Here is a 21,632-nt window from a genome sequence, read left to right on the forward strand (position 1 = left end):
GTCTTAATTTAAAAAAAAATTGTATATTATAAAAATTAGTGTTGTAAACATTTCTCCAAAAAAGAAACGTGGCTATTCAGAAAGTAACGCTTTACTCGTTACTCGAAAAATTAAATATTATATATAAAAATTTCCTATATATAATATAAATAAAATTATACAAAAATAATATATTATAAGATGAGATTTCTTTATAATAATATCTTTTCCTAAAAAATATTATAAATAAAATTATACAAAAATAATATATTATAAGATAAGATATTTTTGTAATAATTTTTTTTATATTTAACAATTGATTTTCAAAATTTTGATCAGATAAACAAGAGAGTACTCAACATATCTTTCGCCGTGCTAAACACATTGGTGTTATATAAAATAAAAATTTTAATTGGGGGAATTTCTTAAAAATCAATGATTAATCCTTAGAAAAAGCTCATTAGATCATCAAGATTCTTGATTCAGATCCTCATCAATTTTTTTTTATATCTTTATCAGGAAATAATCTGGTAAGTATGATATTTTTTAAAGGAATCAAAGTCTACCTTTTCTTTATCAAGATATTTTATCAAACTGTAAATAAGTTTCTTTCTACCTTCGTTAACCTATAATTTCAGGGCTAATCTAATTTTAGTAGCGGATGAATTATTCCTGATGGTATATATATATATTAATCTTTATAGATGTGTTCGAATCTACTGAGAAGATTTATTAATCAAAATATAAATTATAAACAATATTTCAACTTTATACCTTTTATCTATGTCTTGCCGGATTACATTTCTAAGTGACTTATAAAACTTGAAATTATTTAAAGTAATTTTTTAAAGTTTTAACATTATAATAGTTAATATATCCCGAATGTTCTAAAATAAAAATGGCAGGAGCAAGGGTTCCATAATATATAAAATTATATATATATACATATCACATTTTTTAATTAACACTAACCATACAATATTTATATATGAACGACTTCTCATTATCTGAAAATTTACGCAATTCAGATTTATCACAAGTATCGTCAAATTGGTTATTCTCCTTAATAAGACTATCAATTTTTTTTATAAAAAAATTTAAAGAACGAGTAATGTTTTGCGTTACCGTTACTCACAAAAAACCCGTTACCGTTACCTCTAGAAGAAGGTAAAATGGCGTTACTTTTCTTCAAAAAAGGTAACGGCGTTAGTAAGGACGTTTATTTTTTTTTATTAATAATATGAAAATCTACAAACAAAAAAAATATTAAATCTTACCAAAAGAGTGATGATAATTTTAACTACAAATTTATAGGCAAAAAAAAACTGTAGAAATTAATGATAACATTTAAGATACCTTTTCTTGTTCAATGAACTCATTAGTTTATAAAAATAGAAGGGCAAATGTGTAGAAGGCAACCTTGTATTATTTAATTTATGTATATGTCCTATTGGGACATGAAATCCATGGGCATTTGAAACATACTTAGGAAACCTATTTAAAAAAAATTTTCTGTATTAAAATGGTCAAAGTTATTATTATATATTAATTTAAAATATACAATTATAAAAGTATGTTCTATAATTTTCATTTTTAACATAATTCTTTTTCTTAATAAGTCAAAATTTTATTTAAAAATAAAATTTATCATTGAAATTTACGAAATCAAATTTGGACACATAATGTATTAATGCGAGAATCATTTATTTTTCGACAATATCAGCAAATAATATTTTATACATTCAAAAATATAACGCATTCATAATATAAATAATATTTAAAAGTATTATTTTCTATAATTTCTAATTTTTCATGATAATTTTTCCAAATATTTCAAACACATCTCGTTCAAGTATATCCTCTCATTTTCGTATATGTATTTTCTAAAATAACAAAATTAGTTTATAACTTTTATTAATAATAATAATAATAAAATCGAACAAACAAGAATATTATTTCCGCTAATTGCGCATAATAAATTATCCAATTCATAAAATATGACAGCACCCATAAAAGAAATATTCATTACATATATAATGTAAAGATAAAAAAAAATATATAACTGGCGAGTTTTTGAGGTTTAAGTTTAGCTGCATAAGGGATCGATATTTTTAAAAAAATCTACGAATGAGTATTAATTGTTTAGGTATCTTAATAAACTACACGCATTAAAAATACGATTATCAACTTGTGCCATTTATATAAATTTTTTTGCAAAGTGCCAATTAAATCATTCATCAGACTACCTTAGTGCATCACAAGTCTGTTCCATATCATCGGTCTAGAATTGGAGTGCTCAACTCGAAATTTACAAAATTTTTGAGGTAGAAGTGGATAACAACTTATTTATTCCCAATATATATAAAAATAAAATCTAGATTAAAAAAATATTTATTTTTTTGCCAAAATTATAGCTCTGTCAAAATTGACCAATAAGGTGTTTATATATTTGATTTTAAACATTTGCGCAAGTGGAGCACTCCAATTCTAGGCCGACGATATAGTATTAATAAGAATGACTATAAATAAGAAAAAACTTATACCCTACCATACCCAGCCCCCACCCTACCATTATATATTTTACTTATCACGTTCCGGTGATTTTTTGGTTTGCCTGATTAATCGATAAAGTGTGTTGATATCGCGAGTCAGCAAACTGATTCGTGCCAAAAGAACGGCAGATCTAAACACGTGACCTACAAAGTAATAAAAAAATATTATCTGTCTAAATATTTTTGCAAAATAATATAATTAATGAAAAGAAGTTCGTCAACACAATGAAAAATTATTAATAGACAAAGTGGAACCTGCAAAACTTCCAGGTCTATCACTTTCTTCCACCGGTAGTCTCCAAATAGTGTTGAAGATTTGGGGCGAGTTACACTTTTTAGTTCGGTCACCGAAAAGTGAATGAACGCGAAATTTGACGATACCTAAATTAGGAATGGGAGTGTTTGGGTTGGTCATTTGACCTACTTCGAGAGGAGTAATAAAGGAGTTGGAAGGAACATTAATTGGCGGTGTTTGTAAAGGAGTGGATAAAATCTCAGTCCAAGGGTTAAGATAAGAGGGAGAACTATTCGGGTTATTCAAATTAGGATCGGTTATCTCAGCTTCTAAATATGGGAGAAGAATAGGTGAAGGTTCGAATATAGATGAGATAGAGCCGGTAGCAAGCTCATTTGGCTGTGTTTGTGTTAATAAAGATACCGCAGGAGTGATCAAATTATGCGTGGAGAGAGAATTATTGTTATAACTAATAAAATTATGATTCGTAGTCAAAATATCTAACTGATTGGAAATCCTGGGCAAAAATTGGATAGTTGAGTTAGAATAAGAAGGAATTATGTTTGGCTCTGTTAGCAATGTAGATATTCGTATGTCAGAGTTAAGCATATTTAGGTTAAAATCAGGAATGAAGTTAGGGACTGAGAAAACGCTCGAGCAATTATAATTTTCCTCTAATGGCGCATCGAACGGCGGTGTGGAAGTATTAGCAAGAAATAATGCTTCGTAATCAGTATTATGGAGACATTGGTTAGGTTTATCTAAGTTAGGAAGGCTCACGGCATTTTTATCATCGGCTATGACTACATCAATCTGAGTATTATTATTGTAGGAATTGGAACAAAGTTGTGTGCCAGAGTCATGATTGAATGGAAAATTTGTATCGTTCAGCGATTCGGATTGTAACGTTAGTGGATTGGTAGAAAGGAAATTGTCGTTAGGTTGGATTCCTGAGTTACTTTTACTATATGTTGCAAGGTGAGTAGAGTCAAGGTAATTAAATTTGTTATCAGTTAACACTGGCGATACATTTGTGAATAGTGATAATAAGTTGGGAAACGTATCCGTTATTTTAGAATTCTGATTTAAAGACGCAAATACGTTTGTGGAGGCGGTTTTGGGTGGTGAGAATAATAAGGGTGTATCTAGAACAAATGGGTATGGTGATGTGGTAGAACTGGTCATTGCCTTAATGTCCAGGTTGGGAACATTATTAAAGAGTAAAGGGATACTGTCAGTTTCATGACGATAAATTATATTTGAGATATGTGAAGATGAATAAGCTAAATTTGTTTTTATATCATTGATCTGATTAGGGAGACCATCAAAAGCCCTAAATAACGTTCCCCTTTCTTCAGAAAAACTATCATTAATTAGTGGAACAACGACTTGCTCGTCTATATTAGGTTCTAGCAGAGCTTTAGCTATCGAAGATTCTACTGTCTTTGATTTAAATTCTGGTTCTAGAACCTTCGGCTGAATATCTGCTAAGTTTAAAGTTTGCATGTTGTCGTTAGAATTTGATGAAGTAACAACCCTTTTATTTGCCATTTCCGAATATTCCATAGTGATAGGCAAGAATTCAGATCCGATTTGCGTTGTGGTAGAATTGGTTTCCTTAGCAATAGTGGCGGCATTGCTCGATCGTTCTTCATTGAAGTTTTGTCTCCAATTTGAAGATATCTTAAGAGGAAATTCTAAATCAACGTAGGGATCTACCATGAGTTTTCGGGCTAATTCTATGTTAAACTTTTTTAAATAAAAATATAAAAGGAATTGGATGATAATTTTTTTTATTTTAAATCTTCGAAAAAAGCGGGAAAATTATTAATGCTCGAGGAAAATAAGTAATCTTAGCTTTGGATATATGAAAAATAAATTTTTTTTTTGTAAAGGTCCTCTTCCATAAATATAAGTGTAGTATCCCCATACACTCCCATCCCGACCCCTCCTTTCCCCAGAAAATAGATTATAATATGAAAACTATTAAACAATAATTTATAATTTTAAAAGAAAACGCCAAAGGTTCCACGGCCATAAAGCCATCCAATAAAATGTATGGGGAAAGACCTTCTTAATACTGCTTCAGCCCCCCCCCCCTCCCTTAGCAAAATGACTAGGTCTGCTCGGGGATATTGAAAAATAAATGAATGGTCTGACCCATAGTATTGTGGTTAGATTTAGAATAATTTTAAATTAAGATTTTAGCCAAAATAATATTACACGAGCCTCGAGATTTCGTTAATAAATATCCAAATCTTTGTACCATATATGAGCTAAATTTCCTGACACGAGTAATGTTTTTTTTTGAATAACATAATGGGCTAGACCTTTTTAAAAAATCGAGCCGTCTAACAACACTAAACCCTTGCAGGGTTCTAATAATACATATTATATTAATTAATCCGTAAAAATTTCGACAAAATTTCTAGTAATTAAAAACGAGGAAAGTTATTTATATACATTAATTTCAAAAAATTGTTAATTTAGAGTTTTCATTTAAAAAAGGGTAGATATTTTGTACTTTATTAATGGGATCAAACGTGAAGTAGTGATATGAAAGCCTGTAGAAGGATTTGTAATGCTGTTGAAATCGGCTTAGGCACACCTTCAATCCTCTCAAACATTTTTCGATTATTATTGAGACGCACGTATCCATTTTGTCATGTTTTTCTCCGAGACGAGCTTGACCACAAACAGTTTTAATTTATATTTATTATAAAAATATATTTGGTTTTAATCATTAGAGAATTTGTAGTAGCTTTTCTTAACAATCGGATGCCCTTCCTGACATCAACCCATTTATGTGACTTTTACATCCCGTCAAGGAGACGGGATCATATTCTAAACCCAAATCAAAGGGAATCATTTAAATCTCCATAGGCCGTTTGGAGACATTGCCACTTCCCCGCTACGTTGAAGATGAGAAAAATGGATCTTACAAATAGATGCCCAACCGTGACGAAAGAGGATCATAGGGGAAACTACCCGAGTAAATCTGGAAAACCTCCATTAACCGGAGAATTAAAAGAAAATAAAAGTGCATTTCATAATTTAACAATTCAGTTACACGTAAGAAAAGATGATAAACGAATTATGTAAATAAAAGTGCGAATAAACTCGAACTACAAAGTAAGAAGAATAAATATATTGGGAAATTGATATTAAAGTAAAATTGGTAAATGAGATTGACGCGATCCGCGGGTAAATTTTTGAAATGTTTTCTTCAGCCTGACCCTTAATAATTTTTGATGAATGAAAACGACATAAATTTGCCTAATTCTTAAAGTTCAAAATTTATTTAGGCCCCTCCTAAAAAAAAATTTTGCAAAAGTTGCCTAGCCCGGCATGACAGAATTTTGTTGCTACCGGGCTTGGGGTCAACCTCTACTTCGTAAGATAATTATTTTTTGAGGATTAAAAGGAATTAAACATGGTTCGTAACAAGCCAATCAGCTATAAGGGGGGGGGGAATAGTAATAAAAAATAACTGTTACCATTTTCAGGATCCCATTTCTTTGAATCATAATCTGTGGTAAAAATATTCTCAGGTGGGCAATAACTTTGTTCGTCGAAAAAGCTTATGTTTAATTAATTATTTAAAAAAAATTCTATACTTTTTCGCTTTAGAAAGATCAGAATTTTAGCAATTTATATTATATATATATATATTTTATTATTTTATGCATAAAAATAACAGACGTTACTTACATACTTTACAATCTACAAAATCTCTCATCTAAATCATAAAAAAAATTAGTATATACGAATTTTTGGTTTCAGAATGTCTCCTAAATTCGCCAGTTCTCATTCTTTTTGACTGCTTATGGTTTAAAATATTATCACTGGTTTGCTGACAAGCAGAGAATTGAGTGTAGGGCCCTTTATCCGCTTCGTTGAGTGGTGTACCCATATTAACGGTAGAATCCATATTGCCCCGGTCATAAATAGCGACAATGAAGGGTGAGCACCAAACCTTATCCAAATTTCGATTCAGAATTTTAAAAATAATCGCCAACTCATCTCCATAGGAACTATCCTTAAAATATTTATTGATTTCTAGGTATTTTAAGATAGACGCGTGGATTCTGTAAAATAGCTGTTTGATGGGAGAATAAAAAAAAATATATAAATTATATATATGTTAAATTTTGGAAGGTTACCATAGCTTAAATATTGTACTATAAAACTATAATTGTGAGAATAAAAAAATGTAGATTAATGAGGGTAATAACCAACAAAAAAAGGTCAATGAAGAATGTTAATTTAGTTTTTTTTAGAATAAGAGTATTAGTGTAATAAAATAAAGTTAAGTATTCGTAATCTTTCTGACAATCAGATTCACAAATAATTACCTTAAATTAGCTACATATTACTTCCACAAGATAAATGTAACCAAAAATTTTTAACTTACCTCGCATATTCCCCTTTTCTTACTTACACCGCCATTATTTAGGGATAGCCCAGTTTATTTTAGTCATGTTCTATAGGCTATAAGCTCACGATTCCAAATAACCCCTAAAAATGTAATAATATAAAATTTCGCCACTTTCGGGGCATAAATTGAAGTTAATGATTATACTACAACCTCCTATTTAAAGATTTGTCATCCAATCACGAGTTAAAATTATTATCCCGCCAAAAATTTAATTTTAAATGAGAAATATCGAAGAAGGGGACATTTAATAACAGTCAAATCATCGAATGATATATCGTATAATATTATATAATATATTCGATAAAAGTTTTAAAAAAAACTTCTAAAATCTCTATGGACAAGAACTGGGGTGAGTGAAAATTGATTTTCTTGGGATAATAACATCCCAAACGGTGCAAGTAACCCATGGATTCCTGGTAATGCTTCAGGTATACTTCGGGATCCTGTTTGGCAGTTTTCTCGCCTATCTTACCCAGCATGTAGGAGTAGAGCCATCTTTCTTGATTGCTATCTGTTTGAGAGCAATATTTGTGTTTTGTAATATTATGTTTAATCTTAATCGAATAACTCTTAAATCGTTATAATTTCATGATATAATTTAACTTCCAATTAATATTATTTATCGTTTAGTTGGTCAGTTGACCTTAAGGGGATTTTTTGTTAAGATAAAAAGAAATATTTTAATTTGTTAAATATTTCTTATATTATTTACATATAAAAGACACTTATATATTTTATTTGACATTATCTGATCATTTTGAAGAATATTTTGATATGATTTGAAATAAAAAGCCTTTTTATTATTGATATTATATAATGAATAAACATTAATCATATAATAAAAATATAAATTATTCCCTGGCATTGCAAGAGTGTTTATGAAAATAAATATTATTTTAAGATTAATGAAAATTTTAAAATAAATATTCCAATTAGCAGGATCAGGTCCCCATTATTCCGTAATTGCTAAGAGTCTTTAAAATGAGATGTAACAAATAATTTTTATGAGGACCATTTGATAAAATTTAGAAGAAGGGGGGTAGAGGAACTAAATTTTAGAAGGGTGTGTCAGAGGGCAAAATTGTTATTATATTTGGAGGGGGCGCAGAATTCCCTGGAGGGAGAGGAAAATAAATGAGTGATCGGATTATTTTTGAAAGAAAGCCTAAAACGCTCAAAGGATAACCTTAAAGGAACATCATAAAAAAAATCGGCGAAGATGTTACAGCAAGGAAAAATTTTTATCTTAATTTATATAGATTTATTATTATGGTTCTAATAATAAAATTTGGATCAAAAAAAAAATAACCTGTTATAAGTGACGCTGATTCGTAACAGAACTTTGAAATTTTTAGCATTTCCTCCTGAAAATTGATCAAAGACTCCTTTTCCTGGTCAGAAAGTCCGAATAAGAAGTCCTATTGTTTATTTAAAAAAATACCATAACAATTTAAAACCTATTTTATTTTTTTTATTTTCATTTTTAATGTTCCTTCCTTCCCTTTTTTCTTTTCTTTCTTTATTTTAAAGGTCTTTACTCTTTTCAATTTCCTAGAGGCAGTAGAACTAAGCATGTAAGCCAGGGCACCTTTCTCGACCCACAGCGAGGTTCTGGCATGAATACTCTCAGTATCGTAATTAGAAAAATGTTCATGACTTTTAAGGGCTCGGTCGAAACAGGCCAGAGTGCCTTTGTAATGGCTGCTATGGGGAAAGCTTTCAAAGTTGATGTTTATCTGTAGAATGATGAATGCATATTTTAAATATAAATAGATAGATTTATTAAAAAAGTGTCATTTGAAATTGTGGGTTTAGAGGTGAAATCGCATTCTAATTATCACAAATCAAGGATGACTTTAAAAATGTTGGATATATTGCAATGCAATATATTAAATTATAAGTTTTAAAAATTAATAACCGTTCTCAGAGAATGTTCGAACAAGCTGCTCCTGACTAGAGCTATCCCTGCCCATGAGTCGAACCTATCCATTGTGGCATTTTGATAACACAGGTCTAACAAATAATATTTCAGGGCTTTACACGTGTACATATTCTTGAAGTAGTAATCGGCTAGCAAGTAATACATTTCCTTAAAAATACTCTCCATCAAAGAAGTCTTAATTCCGTTATCTATCAATTTATCTCCATCTTCTTCTAGCAATATATCTTCACCATTAAGTATGAAATGAATCAAGGACCTTAGTCTTGATATCAATAATGGACTGCTAATGGGTGAATCTAAGAAGTTTATATCACATTTAGCGATGGGTTCGTCATCTATAAAATAATTAAAAATTTAAATCTTGAAAAAATAAAATAATATTAGGAATACCTTCCATTCTAAAGAGTTCCCCGGTTTCTAGATATTTCTTCATAGCCTTATAATCATCGTTCCTATCATTTATATCTGTTAACAGGATATTGCTTTCTCCTTCCAGAAAATATCCATCCCTATTTACTGCTTTAGTATTGTTGTATGATTCGTGACAGAATTTAAGGATATATTCCAGCAAATCTTTGATCTCGGAATTGATGGTGTTAGCTTTGGTGTGAAAAGTCGGTAATTTGGAAGGTTTGAGAAAATTAAACAGGGTGGGGGCTTGGTCCAAGCTAAATTTGACCTTTTTTTAAAATTAAAAAAATAATTATTTATTATGCTCTAAGTCAAAAATTACTCATCCAAAATTAAAAAGAATCTATTTCTTAAAAGTAAGCAACCAACAAAAAATAATAATTAAAAAATCAAGAACAAAAAAGATGTCTTAATAAATATCATAGATATTTGATTATAAAACGTTACTTTAGTAAAGTAACTCTTGTGATCCACCAAGGCTCTGTTGTTTTTCCACTTTTTGCATGTAAAATCGTACATACAAAAGTAGGCCTGCTCCATTTTGGAACTCAGCTCTTCCTTGAGATCCTCTAATTTATCGAAAATAGAAATGCATTTAACGCTATTAGCATAAAAATTCTTCGGTCTTTCATCGTCTTCGGTGATTATGCGTTCCCACTTGTGTATTTGAGCTATCACCTTTAAGGCCTCGCTGTATAACTGGGAGACATAAAATTTCAAGAAAGCTCCATTTTCCATTGTGCATATGTGGTGGCTTAAGAAAACATCGTATATTAGATTTTAAGAGCTTTTAATCAAAATAAAAAGAAAGAAAGCAAAATACAAGATTAAAAGTAATTAGTATATAATCCACTCATAATTTATTTTAAATCACGATAGTATGTATATACCTGGCAAACATATCGTGGCACATTTCCAAGTATTTAAGGGAGAGTGGCATCAAATCCCATTCGGATATATGATCTAACCATTCTAACCGTTTATCAAGATTTTCCTCGTTCTCAGTCATCTCCTTTGAATCAACTTTCAATTCCACACTAATTATTTTTATGAATGAATGACTGAATTAAATAACGAGAATGAAAATGAAGGAAATATTTTTAAATAAATTAGATTAATTTTTTTTACATATGAAAATAAAGCTAAATGTGTTTCTTTCTTGCATTTTTTTTTCTCTTTCTTCCTTTAACATTAAAATCCTCAAAAATTGAGCAGCTTTTTATTAGACACTTCTAGTGTTGTTAAACGGCTCATTTTGAGCCGATTTTTAAAAACGGCTAACTCAATAATTCATTCAGAAAAATATTACCTAAGCCTGAAGATTTTGCTCATAGAAGGAACAATGGTCTAGGCATATATTATCGAAATCTTGAGGCTTAGGCAATATTTTTCTGGTTAAAAATCGGCTCAAAACGAGCCGTTTAACAACACTAGACACTTCTAAAGACAATTTGATAAAATAAAAAGCGCGCCCAACCCGGGTTGGCTAAGACACGAGTGTTAAATTTAGCTTTTTAAACATGGATGATGTCAGAAGAAACCTTATTTTACTCATTAGAATCGGTCTGAGAAAAGCAAAAATGGGCCTGGCTTGCAGGCCTTGGCTTTAATTATTATATCTCCCCCTATATATTGGAGATACATACAATTTTTGAGAGATCAATCATAATTTTGATTGACAATCAATCCTGCCTTTAATGTCGTTAAGGAACAATGTATTAAGCATCTGTTGGCAGGTCGTAATCATCATCAAACCAAAAATATTTTCAGACTGAAGTGGCATTAGAATGCGGTAAAAAAAATATCGGCATATTTTTGAGGTTTAAAAATTTATGAAAATTATGAAAAAAACGCCCTAATTATATGAGCTTTAGAATCTTTGATTTTAATAAAAATATAATCTGTAAATATTGTAAAGATAGCTCGAAAAAGGACCATCAAGTTTGGGTATGACCCTACCCCCTAATGTAAAATATTTTTAGGAAAAATTTTGTGTTAATGTGATATTTAGACGATTGTTCATTTCTTTTAAATTGATAAAATTCCTTTCTTAATTTTCTGAAGAGGCTAAAATTCGTATAGAATGAACGTTTCACCTTTTCTGTTTCCAAAAGTAAAATAAAAGTGAACACAGTATATTGGTATTACTTTATTAACCAATCATTACCTTAGCACTCGAGAGTCTTCAACTGTAATCGGTTTCAATTTATAGTATCTAATCCATCCTATTTTGATATTACATCTTCTATAGATGCAACGATTCCATTTAACTACTTCTTAATGCTACTATTACTAAATTATTAAAGTATCAAGGCTACATCGAGAGACATCAAGTCTCATATTTTGAGATACGCAAATAATTTTTTTATCATGATGATAGTCATTTTTTAAAGATATTTCGTTTATTTAATTTCCTACGTCATAATTGCTTTAGTGCTTCTAAATTCTTAGTTCTATCTTGAATCTTGATATGAATTTTAGTAATTTACCTATTTTGCTATAAATTTTTTTTTTTACTGCTTACCAAATGCATAGAAGATTAAACTAAAATGCATAATATTTAGTCGTTACATATTAGTTTGCTTTAGAATTAGTGCACTCAAATGTTTTGGAAACATCATGTTTAGGATTGAATCTTAATATGAGTCATTATTCGTATCAAGTAAATATAACTCGATTCAAAATACAATGAGTTTTGAATTACTTTACTTCTATATCTATTAATAAATAAAGGGAAAAGAATAAATTATGATTCAAAAATATTTCAAAATCGGGGAAAACTAAACCTTAATGAGAAAAACAAGTAATGCCAAAGTAATTTTTTTTTTATTTTACAGCATTCTAATGCCTCGTCACCCTGAGATCACAGTTAGAGCGAATTCGAGGAGAAGTATACAAAATGAATGTAAAATTATTATGTTTATTACATTTTTCGTAATTCCGCCGCAAACTCACGCTAATTGTGAATTCAGGGCCAGAATGCTTTATAATGCGCCATACAACATAGAGGCAGAATTGGTTATTTATCAAAACTAGATCCGATCCGTCAAGGATTCTTAGGTAAAGAAAAATTAGATGTACAAAATCATATAATGCTGAAAGTAGAAGCATGCACATCAGGCCTGTGTTCGCCATTCCCTGGTTATTTTTATAAAATGGCTGACAAAATCTCGTTTATTAATTAATATTCTAATTTCGCAAGGTAGTAATAAGCTTAGTTTTAAACCGTATTACACTATCTAAAAAAATATAACATTGTGAATAATTTAACCGAGATATAAAATATTTTTCCAAATATAAAAAAAACCATGCCTAAAATGATATTTTAGAAAAATCAAAACACTCAAAAATATTGGTAGATTATATTATCAGAATTATAATATGAATTAAAAGAAATTTCGACAATGAAATAACAGTTGTTTTGGGGTGCTGTCAAAAAGGTCAACATAGCCAATTTTTAAAAATTAATAATATCTAAACTTATGCATTTTGCCAGAATAGAAGCAACCTTTTCCATTTCTGTGGTTAAATTCAACGTCATTGTTTAATGTTATTATGGGTAAAATCTTGATTAATCGATTTATAAAAAAGGGTTTTCAACCTCAGTTTATCAATGTCCATTTTTACCACTTCCACGCACTCGGTATCCTTAGCATTATTTGGCACATCAATATCATTATTAATATTTCCTTTATCGCCATTTCCTTCATCTTCTTTTTTATCATCTTTCGCGTAATTAAAAAGGCTTGCTTCCGCTTTACTCAATATTTCTTCTAAATTGAGCCCCCTTTCGCAAAAATTATCTGCCTTATTAGCATCAGCATTAGCAGAAGTAAAATCGGCTTTAGTATTAAAATAAATATCATTATCAATAAAATTCGAATAAGTTCCGCATTCCTTCTCGAAGCATTTAAGAGCCTGGTAAAGAGCAAGGAAAGGCGTTAGGACACGCTTTCCACCGCCTTGGCATAATGTACTCTTTAGACGCCCAACAGATAAATAAGAACAACGAGATTTCAAATCCTCCAGGAAAATCCACCAGTTCTTCTTTTGCGTTAACATGTGGTCCAATTCTGAATTGTCAACATTATAAATATCATTAGAAGCATCAATATCAGAAAGGCAATTTTTAGATATAGTATGGTTATTAGGGTCGATGTTTGGATAGAAGCCGGGGAATTTAGATATAAGCGCGAGACATAGGTCAATCAGTTCCTCAATTTGGCCAGTAAGGCTACTCGACAAGTAGCAATCAGGATCGGGGTCGACCCTACTAAGTAATCTGAGTGAAGAATGAAAGAGTTCGAGAGTGAGGTCCATTTCTTGCCAATGGAGTTGAATTTCGTCAAAACGGGTAATTTGATTGGTCAAATATTTTTTGAGCACACATATGTAAGTAGCATTCACTGGGATACCCATCTTTTTTTGTTTGGGAAAAAAAAATATATATATAAATGAAGTTGGTATTCAAAATTATAAAAAAAACAATCACGTGATATATATTAATTCTTATTGAGCAACAAATAAATATTTCTAAAATATACCAATCCTTAAATAATTCTAGAGCGTTTAATTAAATTTTCAAATCTGTTAATTTGAAAATTTGATTAAAGATCACATGAAAAAAATGATTTTTAATAAAATCAAACAAATAATGGACGGGGAAAATAATTACGTCATCAAAATTGGCCATGATTTCTATTAAACGATCACTACAGTTTGCTTGAGTTTCGTTAACATTTGCTAATACGTCGTTTGGGTTATTGCTGTTATTATTGTCATGAGTATTTAGTATATCAACAACGTTAAAATGAGTATTTTCGTCAAAGGATGGGTTCACGGAAAAGGAATTAAAATTAGGTATTAGGCACATAATCCATTCTTGCCAGTTTAGCAAGGTTAGGCCAGACCAGCTATTAAAATTCTGGCAATTCATACATAATATTTTCCAGGAGTTAGGAGAGTCGGAACTAAGTTTGGCGCTATCCCCAAAGTTCTTAACGCGTGCTTCACTTTCGGTGATTAGTCGATAATTAATGATATCCTCCTCAACGGATGAACCTTTAACAGCTTCTGGTTCGGGTCCTAGTAATTTAACCTCTGGTTCGGGTTCTAGAAACTTAACATCTCGTTCGAGTCGTAGAAACATTTTGGCTATAAAGCCGCTCCTAAAAATGTGATCTTCGATATCGTTTTTTAGAGCAACTAATTTGGTATGTGTCTGTAGAAGCAACCGTTGCGCGTTTAAATCATCATCTAGATCAATGTTATTCATAAAATATATTCTAATCTTAATATGAATAATGTTCTATATTAGTTTAACACAATAATATTTTCTTAAGACTTCGCTCCTTCATTACCTCCTTATTAAATTCGATATCAATTCAATCAACTATTTCTTTACCATTATCCCTAACCTTTTCCAGCTGTTTTTTCCTCGATGCATCGCCGCTTTGCCTTTTCGTAGCCTGAATTATCTCTATCATCTCCAAGGATTTCATAAGAACACCTAGCCTAAATATTCGCATCAGCATAAAACCAATAAAAATGGCGTTTTGTTTTATTAAAAACTGGTCTTTATCGAGACTACTCTGTTTAGGTCGTTTTCGGACCAAGTACGAGGTGTCGGGCAATTCGAGAAACCATTTTTGCAAAAGTCGGTATAGTCTGGATATTAAGTAGCCTGGTATGATACAATCCTTTCCTTATAAATTGATATATTAATAAAAATAGGTGAATCTTTTTAAAAAAAATTTTATAATTAGTGAAGGCAAGAGCTATAATTTGGTAATTTCTGCAAACTATCACTCTCAGTCTCGAGGTTTTTTTTGAAGGAAAGCCTAATAAACTAACTCGCGCTTCAATAGTTAACGTATTTTTCTCGGCGTTTAAAAGGGGTAGTAAACAATTTTGGTTTTCCGTATAAACAATTTACTACTAAAAATTTTATGAAGTTTAAAAAAAAATGAAGTATCATTTATAAATTATATTCAAAAAAAAATTAAATCCAAAACCAAAATGGCGAGTCATCAGCTGATTTGTATTTCAACAACGTTTAATAAAGCTTTCTAACAAATGAATCCTCAGTCAAGGTAAGCATTAAATGATGTTATTGGGCTTAGTACAATCTAGACATAAGTCTTGATTTCAAAGAACTAAAGGGTAGTGTTGTTAAAAGGCTTGTTGTTTTGAGCCTTTTTTTAAAAACGGCTGATTCAATATTGTATCCAGAAAAATATTACGCAAGCCTAAAGATTTTGCTTATAGAAGGAACAAAGGTCTAGGCATATGTTATCGAATTCTCAAGGCTTAGGCAATATTTTTCTGGCTAAAATATTAAGTTAGCCGTTTAAAAAAATAGGCTCAAAATGAGCCGTTTAACAACACCACTAAAGGGAGACCTTAGTGGACCACTGGCCTTAAATATTTATAAAAATTCTAGTACCATAACTGTTAATTTTTTGTAGTTACATTTAGTAAAAATTTTAATGAAAGATGATAGTGTTATGTGATGATTGCGAAGTTGTAACCGCTCCCGCTCCTACCATTTCAAATAGAGCTAGCTCCTGCTACTAAGTTTTTAAAAGAAGCGCGCCCCCGCTCAAAATTTAAAAAAGGACTGTTTCTTGATAGCCCCTCGTTTCAAATTTTAATAATATAAAGTACAATAAACAAAATCATATTTATATATTATTTATTTATTGAGTTTATTATTAAAAAACGAATTTACAAAGGTAATATAAAAAATAATTAACGATTACAATATAGTAGACACACATATACAAATTTAAAAACAACTGGATAAAAATCAAATAAAAATTAAGAGATCAGTCTACTAGCATTGCTATATAAAATCATGAATAACAATGCAATTAGGTTAATTAATAGCCACCGTAATGGCTTGTTGGGAATAGAAGGATTCATTCGATCGCTACTTATTTGTCTTAATTATCTCCCTAATAATTTGATAAATTAGGAATTAAAAACGCCAAGAGCATTGAAAACAAGTGGGATAAATACGTTAGTGATGTCTGAATATTAGTTTATTTTCAGGATTTTGCCGAATTAATTGCTATGTTGGTTCGTGCCGAAAAATCGATGCATATGCAATCTTAAGCAACTGGAAGACTAAGGTACTAGGCTGATACCAGGTCATCTGTTGCTTTAGCATAAATAATTGGATTCTAGGGCATTTGGATGTTTGTATGCCGAGGGAGGTGGCCTTTAGAATATCTACAATATAAAGGATGGTATCCAAATGATAAAGAACGTAATACATTTAGAAGAGAACGATATATCATAATCAAGACTAGCGAAATAACTATACGAAGTTATTCATTCGTGAGAAGAAGGCGAAGATTTTGAATTGAAATATCGACAGTCATTCGTAGCTCCATCTAGTATTCAGAATATCTTGGCTGGAACATTGTCCTAATGCATCACACTCAATAAGAGATAATTAATGGTGTGAGACACTTGAGGAATATCCCAAGTTTTCTAATGAATGAATGTGGCTCTGTTAATGCCAGGTTGACAATTGCTGATCCAAGTGTGAAAAGCGCTTTCTAGATCAAGATCATGACCAGAAGTGATGCCTGCCTTTCTATTCCCAATTCATTTTAAATGAAGGATGGATAATTGTAGCAATTGATATTATCATCATTATAAACAGTTGAAAATATGCAATAAAATTATTTCAAGTTTAATCCCTACTAGTCATGATTTTGACCTAGAAAGCGAATCTGAGTGAGCAATATCACCGTGGTGTTAGCAGATCCACATCTACCCTTCAGTGTCTCAATCCGTTGATTATTTACTATCGAGTAATTAATTATAATAGATTCCCAGCCAAGCAATTCTGAATTCTAAATCAGACTACGAATAGCTGACAGCTATCGCAAAAATCTCGGTCTTCTTTTTATTAATGAAGAACTTTTTATAGCTATTTCGTTTCTTCTTGGCTGCTATATATTTCTTTCTTCTAAATATATTAATTGTAATTCACTGTCCGATTCCAAATGAGACCATCCTCTAAAAATTTTAAAAGGGAAAACATCCAGAATATAGAGCCTAATCACTTATGCTAAAGCAACAAAAAAGATCGATGTTGTTTTTTTAAATTTAATTTTTATTCAGTTGTTTGTTTTAAATTTATATATATATATGAGCTATATTTTTATAATTGTTAATTGTTTTTTATATGACCTTTTATTTAAATTACTTTTTTAATAATAAACTCAATGAATAAAAAACAATTTTTTTTATAAAATTATAAATTTTTTCTCAATGCCGCGTAAAAGAGACTTCACAAAAGACTGGCAAAACTCAAATCTGCAAAATCATTTAATTTTGAAGTGATTCTAGTATTAGTTAGAGTTAAAAAAAACCATATTCATATAAAACTCATCTTCAACAATGCTCCATAACCAAAAATTTACCCCTTTCAAAAAAAAATCGATTAATATTTATTCGGCTAAATAAATTTACACTCCTGAAAGTTTAAGCGTATAAATCCCATTTTATCACGATATTGCATTTTTTGGCTTAGTATTTTATCTACCAATATCTTGGATTCAAAATATAGATCCCATCTTGTGGCATTTGGTCATTTATTACATTATCAGCCATATTTGTGGATATATTATATTTTGCTTATTCCATAAATACTGCCAATTGAAACGAGCTTTGGGATATAATTTTAAATCATTTATTTTCCAAAGTTTTCACCGCTTCAATTGTGACCACTAAATTGGTATCGTGGCAGGCCCAATGTGAATGTTATAAATTTTAAAGTTATCCTTTATCAATCAGGATATTATCGATACCCATAGTTGAAAATCTTCATCCATTTCAGAACCTTCATTATAAAATATACCAACCTTTTTAAAAGAGAGAAAAATATTTCTTGTAAAATAGAAATGTAGATTTTGTTCAATCCTTTTTAATATGTTCCATAACTGTTAATAAAGAGAATATCGTCTGCCTGCCTTATCATTAATAATTTGAGTTTAAAAAAGCGAGAATAAACTCGGCTAAAGATTTAATAGAATTAATGAGTTTCATAAATTTAATTAGATTTATAATTTTTCAAACAATTTATAAAATAAAATTAAAGGGCTGGAGGAACGGCACTCCTCCGCTCTATACCAAAAAAGGAGCTAGCTCCCGCTCATGAGTTCCGAAAAATAGTGACGCTCCAACTGTTTTCGAAAAAAAAATATATTGCGGCACTTTTTAACAACACTGGATGATAGATATCGAAATATTCTGCAGAGAAAATATAAAAAATTGAAACGTAAAATCGCGAACATTTCAATTATTACAGAAATGATAAATGAATTTTTTTTATATTAAAAAAAAACTACCCGAACCTGGTGATCTGGGAAAATTCAACGAATGCCACAAAGATCTACCTTCCACGAAGTTTGGGTCAATTTCTAAGATCGAAATATCAAAATAATTGAATATAGATTTGAACATTATTTATGTATCTATTCCCATTCAACAACAAAACAAAAATAACCTCTACTTAGCACACGTTCCCCAACCAAGGCATTGTTGATGTGGATATCGATTTGAATCTCGAGAGCGCACATTACAAGTGACAAGAGTCTACCCTTTTTATTTAATAAAAACGTCTTTTCGTCATCTAAAAGATATGGATTTATTTTAATGATATTGAATTCTTAAATTAAAAAACTATCAAAATGAAAATCGTCAAAATTATACCATTTATTTTAGTCTGCTCAGATATTCCTGGTGTCATATTGTTCTCACTATCGTCCCAGGGTATATCTTGGGCAATTTCCTTGTTTAAGTTCCCATTATTTTCATCTATCATCTGATTTTCTTCGAAATTTTGTAAGGCTTCCAGCGGATCTGCATTGTTCCAGGGGGACATGTATATATTTTTCACCATGAATTGCGCGAAAATGGTCAAAAATTCGTATTTAAACTGAGGTGTCCATATTTTACTTGGAACTAAGTTCCAAGAAAAATTAGAACAACTAAAACTGCAAGCATAATTGACAGACAAGTGAGTTAGTGTACGAATGATCAAATGAGATAGTTCTATTTTGTGTTCTATTTAAAAAGTTTATAAATTATTTACAGAGGTAAAAATTTTTGGAAGGTCTCGATCTTTCGTATATTGGATCGGATTATTGATTATTTTTCTTCCTTTTTTTCTTTTTAATTTTATCCAAGATTTTTACAATAAATATAGCAGTTTATGATATAATATCAGCATAACACCCCACCATCAGTTCGAGATCAAATTTAGGCTTATATCTATTCTACTTTATAATTCTTCATCATAAGCCTTAAAATTACTAGTGCTAACTTTAGCTATTGCATGAAAAATATTAAGATAGTGTAAGAACGATTATAAAAATATTCTTTTCCAGAGTATATATGCATTTTTTATATATTATATTTGGAAATGCCAAGATTGGTTAAAAGGAAAATTTATAATCATATCAATAACCTATAATTTCTCGGCCAGTTTCTTCAGAAATATGAACCGTAGACGCTCTAGAATCAGTAAAGACAGTTAAAGTTTTTTTAGGAATTGCTTTCATAATGTTGTCGAAAAACTGGATCAACGTCCTTAATTCTTGGATCTTCTCTGAAACTACAATTTCGTGACTAATTTTAACCTCCAAACCTTTATCGCTATCCATAAATTTGATTGCCTTTTTGTTGACGTATTTTCCCATGAATTCTGATATTCTAGACCCAAAGATGGCTTCATCTAAAGTGACAGCCCACGATTTGGATAACTGAGATTGAATGGAGTCATGACCGAACGAGGATTTAGGAGATTTATTATGGAGGGACGTTCTTTTGACTCTACAAACGTTTTTGACCTTTGTTTGTTAAAAATTATTTTGAGCAGATAAATAATTTTAATTAGAAAATAAACTGAATTTGATTATTTTCCTACTTTAAAGAGACAAGTATTATTCTAGTAATATATTGCTAAACATTAAATATATATATAATTTCAAATAGAGTTGATATTACAAAAACTATAGAATTTTATAGGAAACATGAAAGAGCTGTATAATCATTTAAAGATATTCTAAAATTTGAGAGGATTTAAATAAAACTAATTTAACAATTTAAAACACTTATATTATAGAAAGACTAACAATTTAAAATTATATCTGATATAACCTTCATATTCTGAAAAAAAGATTTCTATCTTGATACAAGGTTAAAATTATTAAAAATCTATTTGATCCATATGAATTTAAACTCTATAATTGTTTTTTAGTGTAAAAATTGATATATTTTAAGTTAAAACAAATATAAAGAAAGAAAAACTCGAGCAGAACGTCTCTTAATAATGTAAAGATTTGTCAAAATGTCACTATTTTGCTGCGCAGTAGATAAATTATTTTTTTGTTTTTCATTTTGATGTAATCGTTTTTGAGAGGTTGATAGAGTTATCTCTTCATTATCTTAATGTTGTTTTTGACAAATTAGTAATATAACAATACTATATGAATAATAAAAAAATCATTTTTGTAAAAAATTTAAATATTTTTAATTACCATCTATCAAAGTTAATTTCAATTGCTCATCAATAGTATTTTTGAAGGGTCTGATTCCAAAATTTTCCTGTAAAGCCAAAGTGGACTCAAGTTCACTCATTTTGTTAGTCATTATGCTAAAGAATGTATTTAAATTTACTAAAATTCTTCCTTCCTGATTTATACATAGGATTAGTATATAGTAGAAATTTATTTTACATTTGTTTCCTTGTAGAACAATTTAAGCAAAATATTTATATAATCAGACCAATTTGATATAGTGTCCTTAACATTTAAAAGAGAGTCAGAGTTTATGTTACATATAATGCTCTCATCATTATATATGTTATTTAAGATCTCAATAATATTGTGGCATTCCTCATTAAAAAAAGAAGATAAAGTTGGATTTTCATTTAATTCTATAAGTAGTTTATTCTTATATTTTTTTGACATATACAAATCCTCTTCAAATATTTTATGTAACATTATCTTTGCATTTTTGTCTTGAGGATAAACCTTGAGTATTGTTATTATAAAA

General features: G+C 29.8%; 1 protein-coding gene across 3 annotated transcripts; it reads right to left on the bottom strand.

The window, feature by feature from the left end:
• Window positions 1-1,738: 1,738 nt before the first annotated feature.
• On the bottom strand, window positions 1,739-21,224 carry LOC135928161 (uncharacterized). Of its 3 annotated transcripts, none has more exons than XM_065464527.1 (22): window positions 21,116-21,224; window positions 20,886-21,022; window positions 20,044-20,425; window positions 19,287-19,640; window positions 19,081-19,206; window positions 18,929-18,994; window positions 14,962-15,261; window positions 14,233-14,813; window positions 13,159-13,976; window positions 10,448-10,594; window positions 10,005-10,311; window positions 9,537-9,825; window positions 9,123-9,481; window positions 8,743-8,940; window positions 8,514-8,622; window positions 7,525-7,715; window positions 6,534-6,865; window positions 6,264-6,346; window positions 5,291-5,451; window positions 2,787-4,515; window positions 2,564-2,675; window positions 1,739-1,862 (listed from the first exon to the last, which is right to left on the bottom strand). In XM_065464527.1, the coding sequence occupies exons 1-22, from the start codon at window positions 21,213-21,215 to the stop codon at window positions 1,790-1,792; spliced, it is 6,954 nt and encodes a 2,317-aa protein (XP_065320599.1). In that variant the 5' UTR covers window positions 21,216-21,224; the 3' UTR covers window positions 1,739-1,789. The 3 variants fall into 3 exon arrangements, with proteins under 3 accessions (XP_065320599.1, XP_065320598.1, XP_065320600.1); XM_065464526.1 differs by having other exon boundaries at window positions 19,081-19,242; XM_065464528.1 differs by lacking the exons at window positions 20,044-20,425; window positions 20,886-21,022; window positions 21,116-21,224 and having other exon boundaries at window positions 19,081-19,174; window positions 19,287-19,346.
• Between the last annotated feature and the right edge of the window lie 408 nt (window positions 21,225-21,632).

This window comes from Gordionus sp. m RMFG-2023, chromosome 4 (assembly GCF_954871325.1).
Source record: "Gordionus sp. m RMFG-2023 chromosome 4, tfGorSpeb1-WG-v2, whole genome shotgun sequence".
NCBI lineage: Eukaryota > Metazoa > Nematomorpha > Gordioida > Chordodea > Parachordodidae > Gordionus > Gordionus sp. m RMFG-2023.

Coding starts and splice junctions, on each gene's coding strand:
- LOC135928161 (XM_065464526.1), bottom strand. CDS start 21,215: ATGAGTGAACTTGAGTCCACTTTGGCTTTACAGGAAAATTTTGGAATC. Junction 10,595..13,158: donor ATGGACATTGATAAACTGAG/GTTGAAAACCCT, acceptor AAAAATAATTAG/TGTGGAATTGAAAGTTGATT. Junction 4,516..5,290: donor CGTTTGATCCCATTAATAAA/GTACAAAATATC, acceptor TATTTAAAAAAG/TTTAACATAGAATTAGCCCG.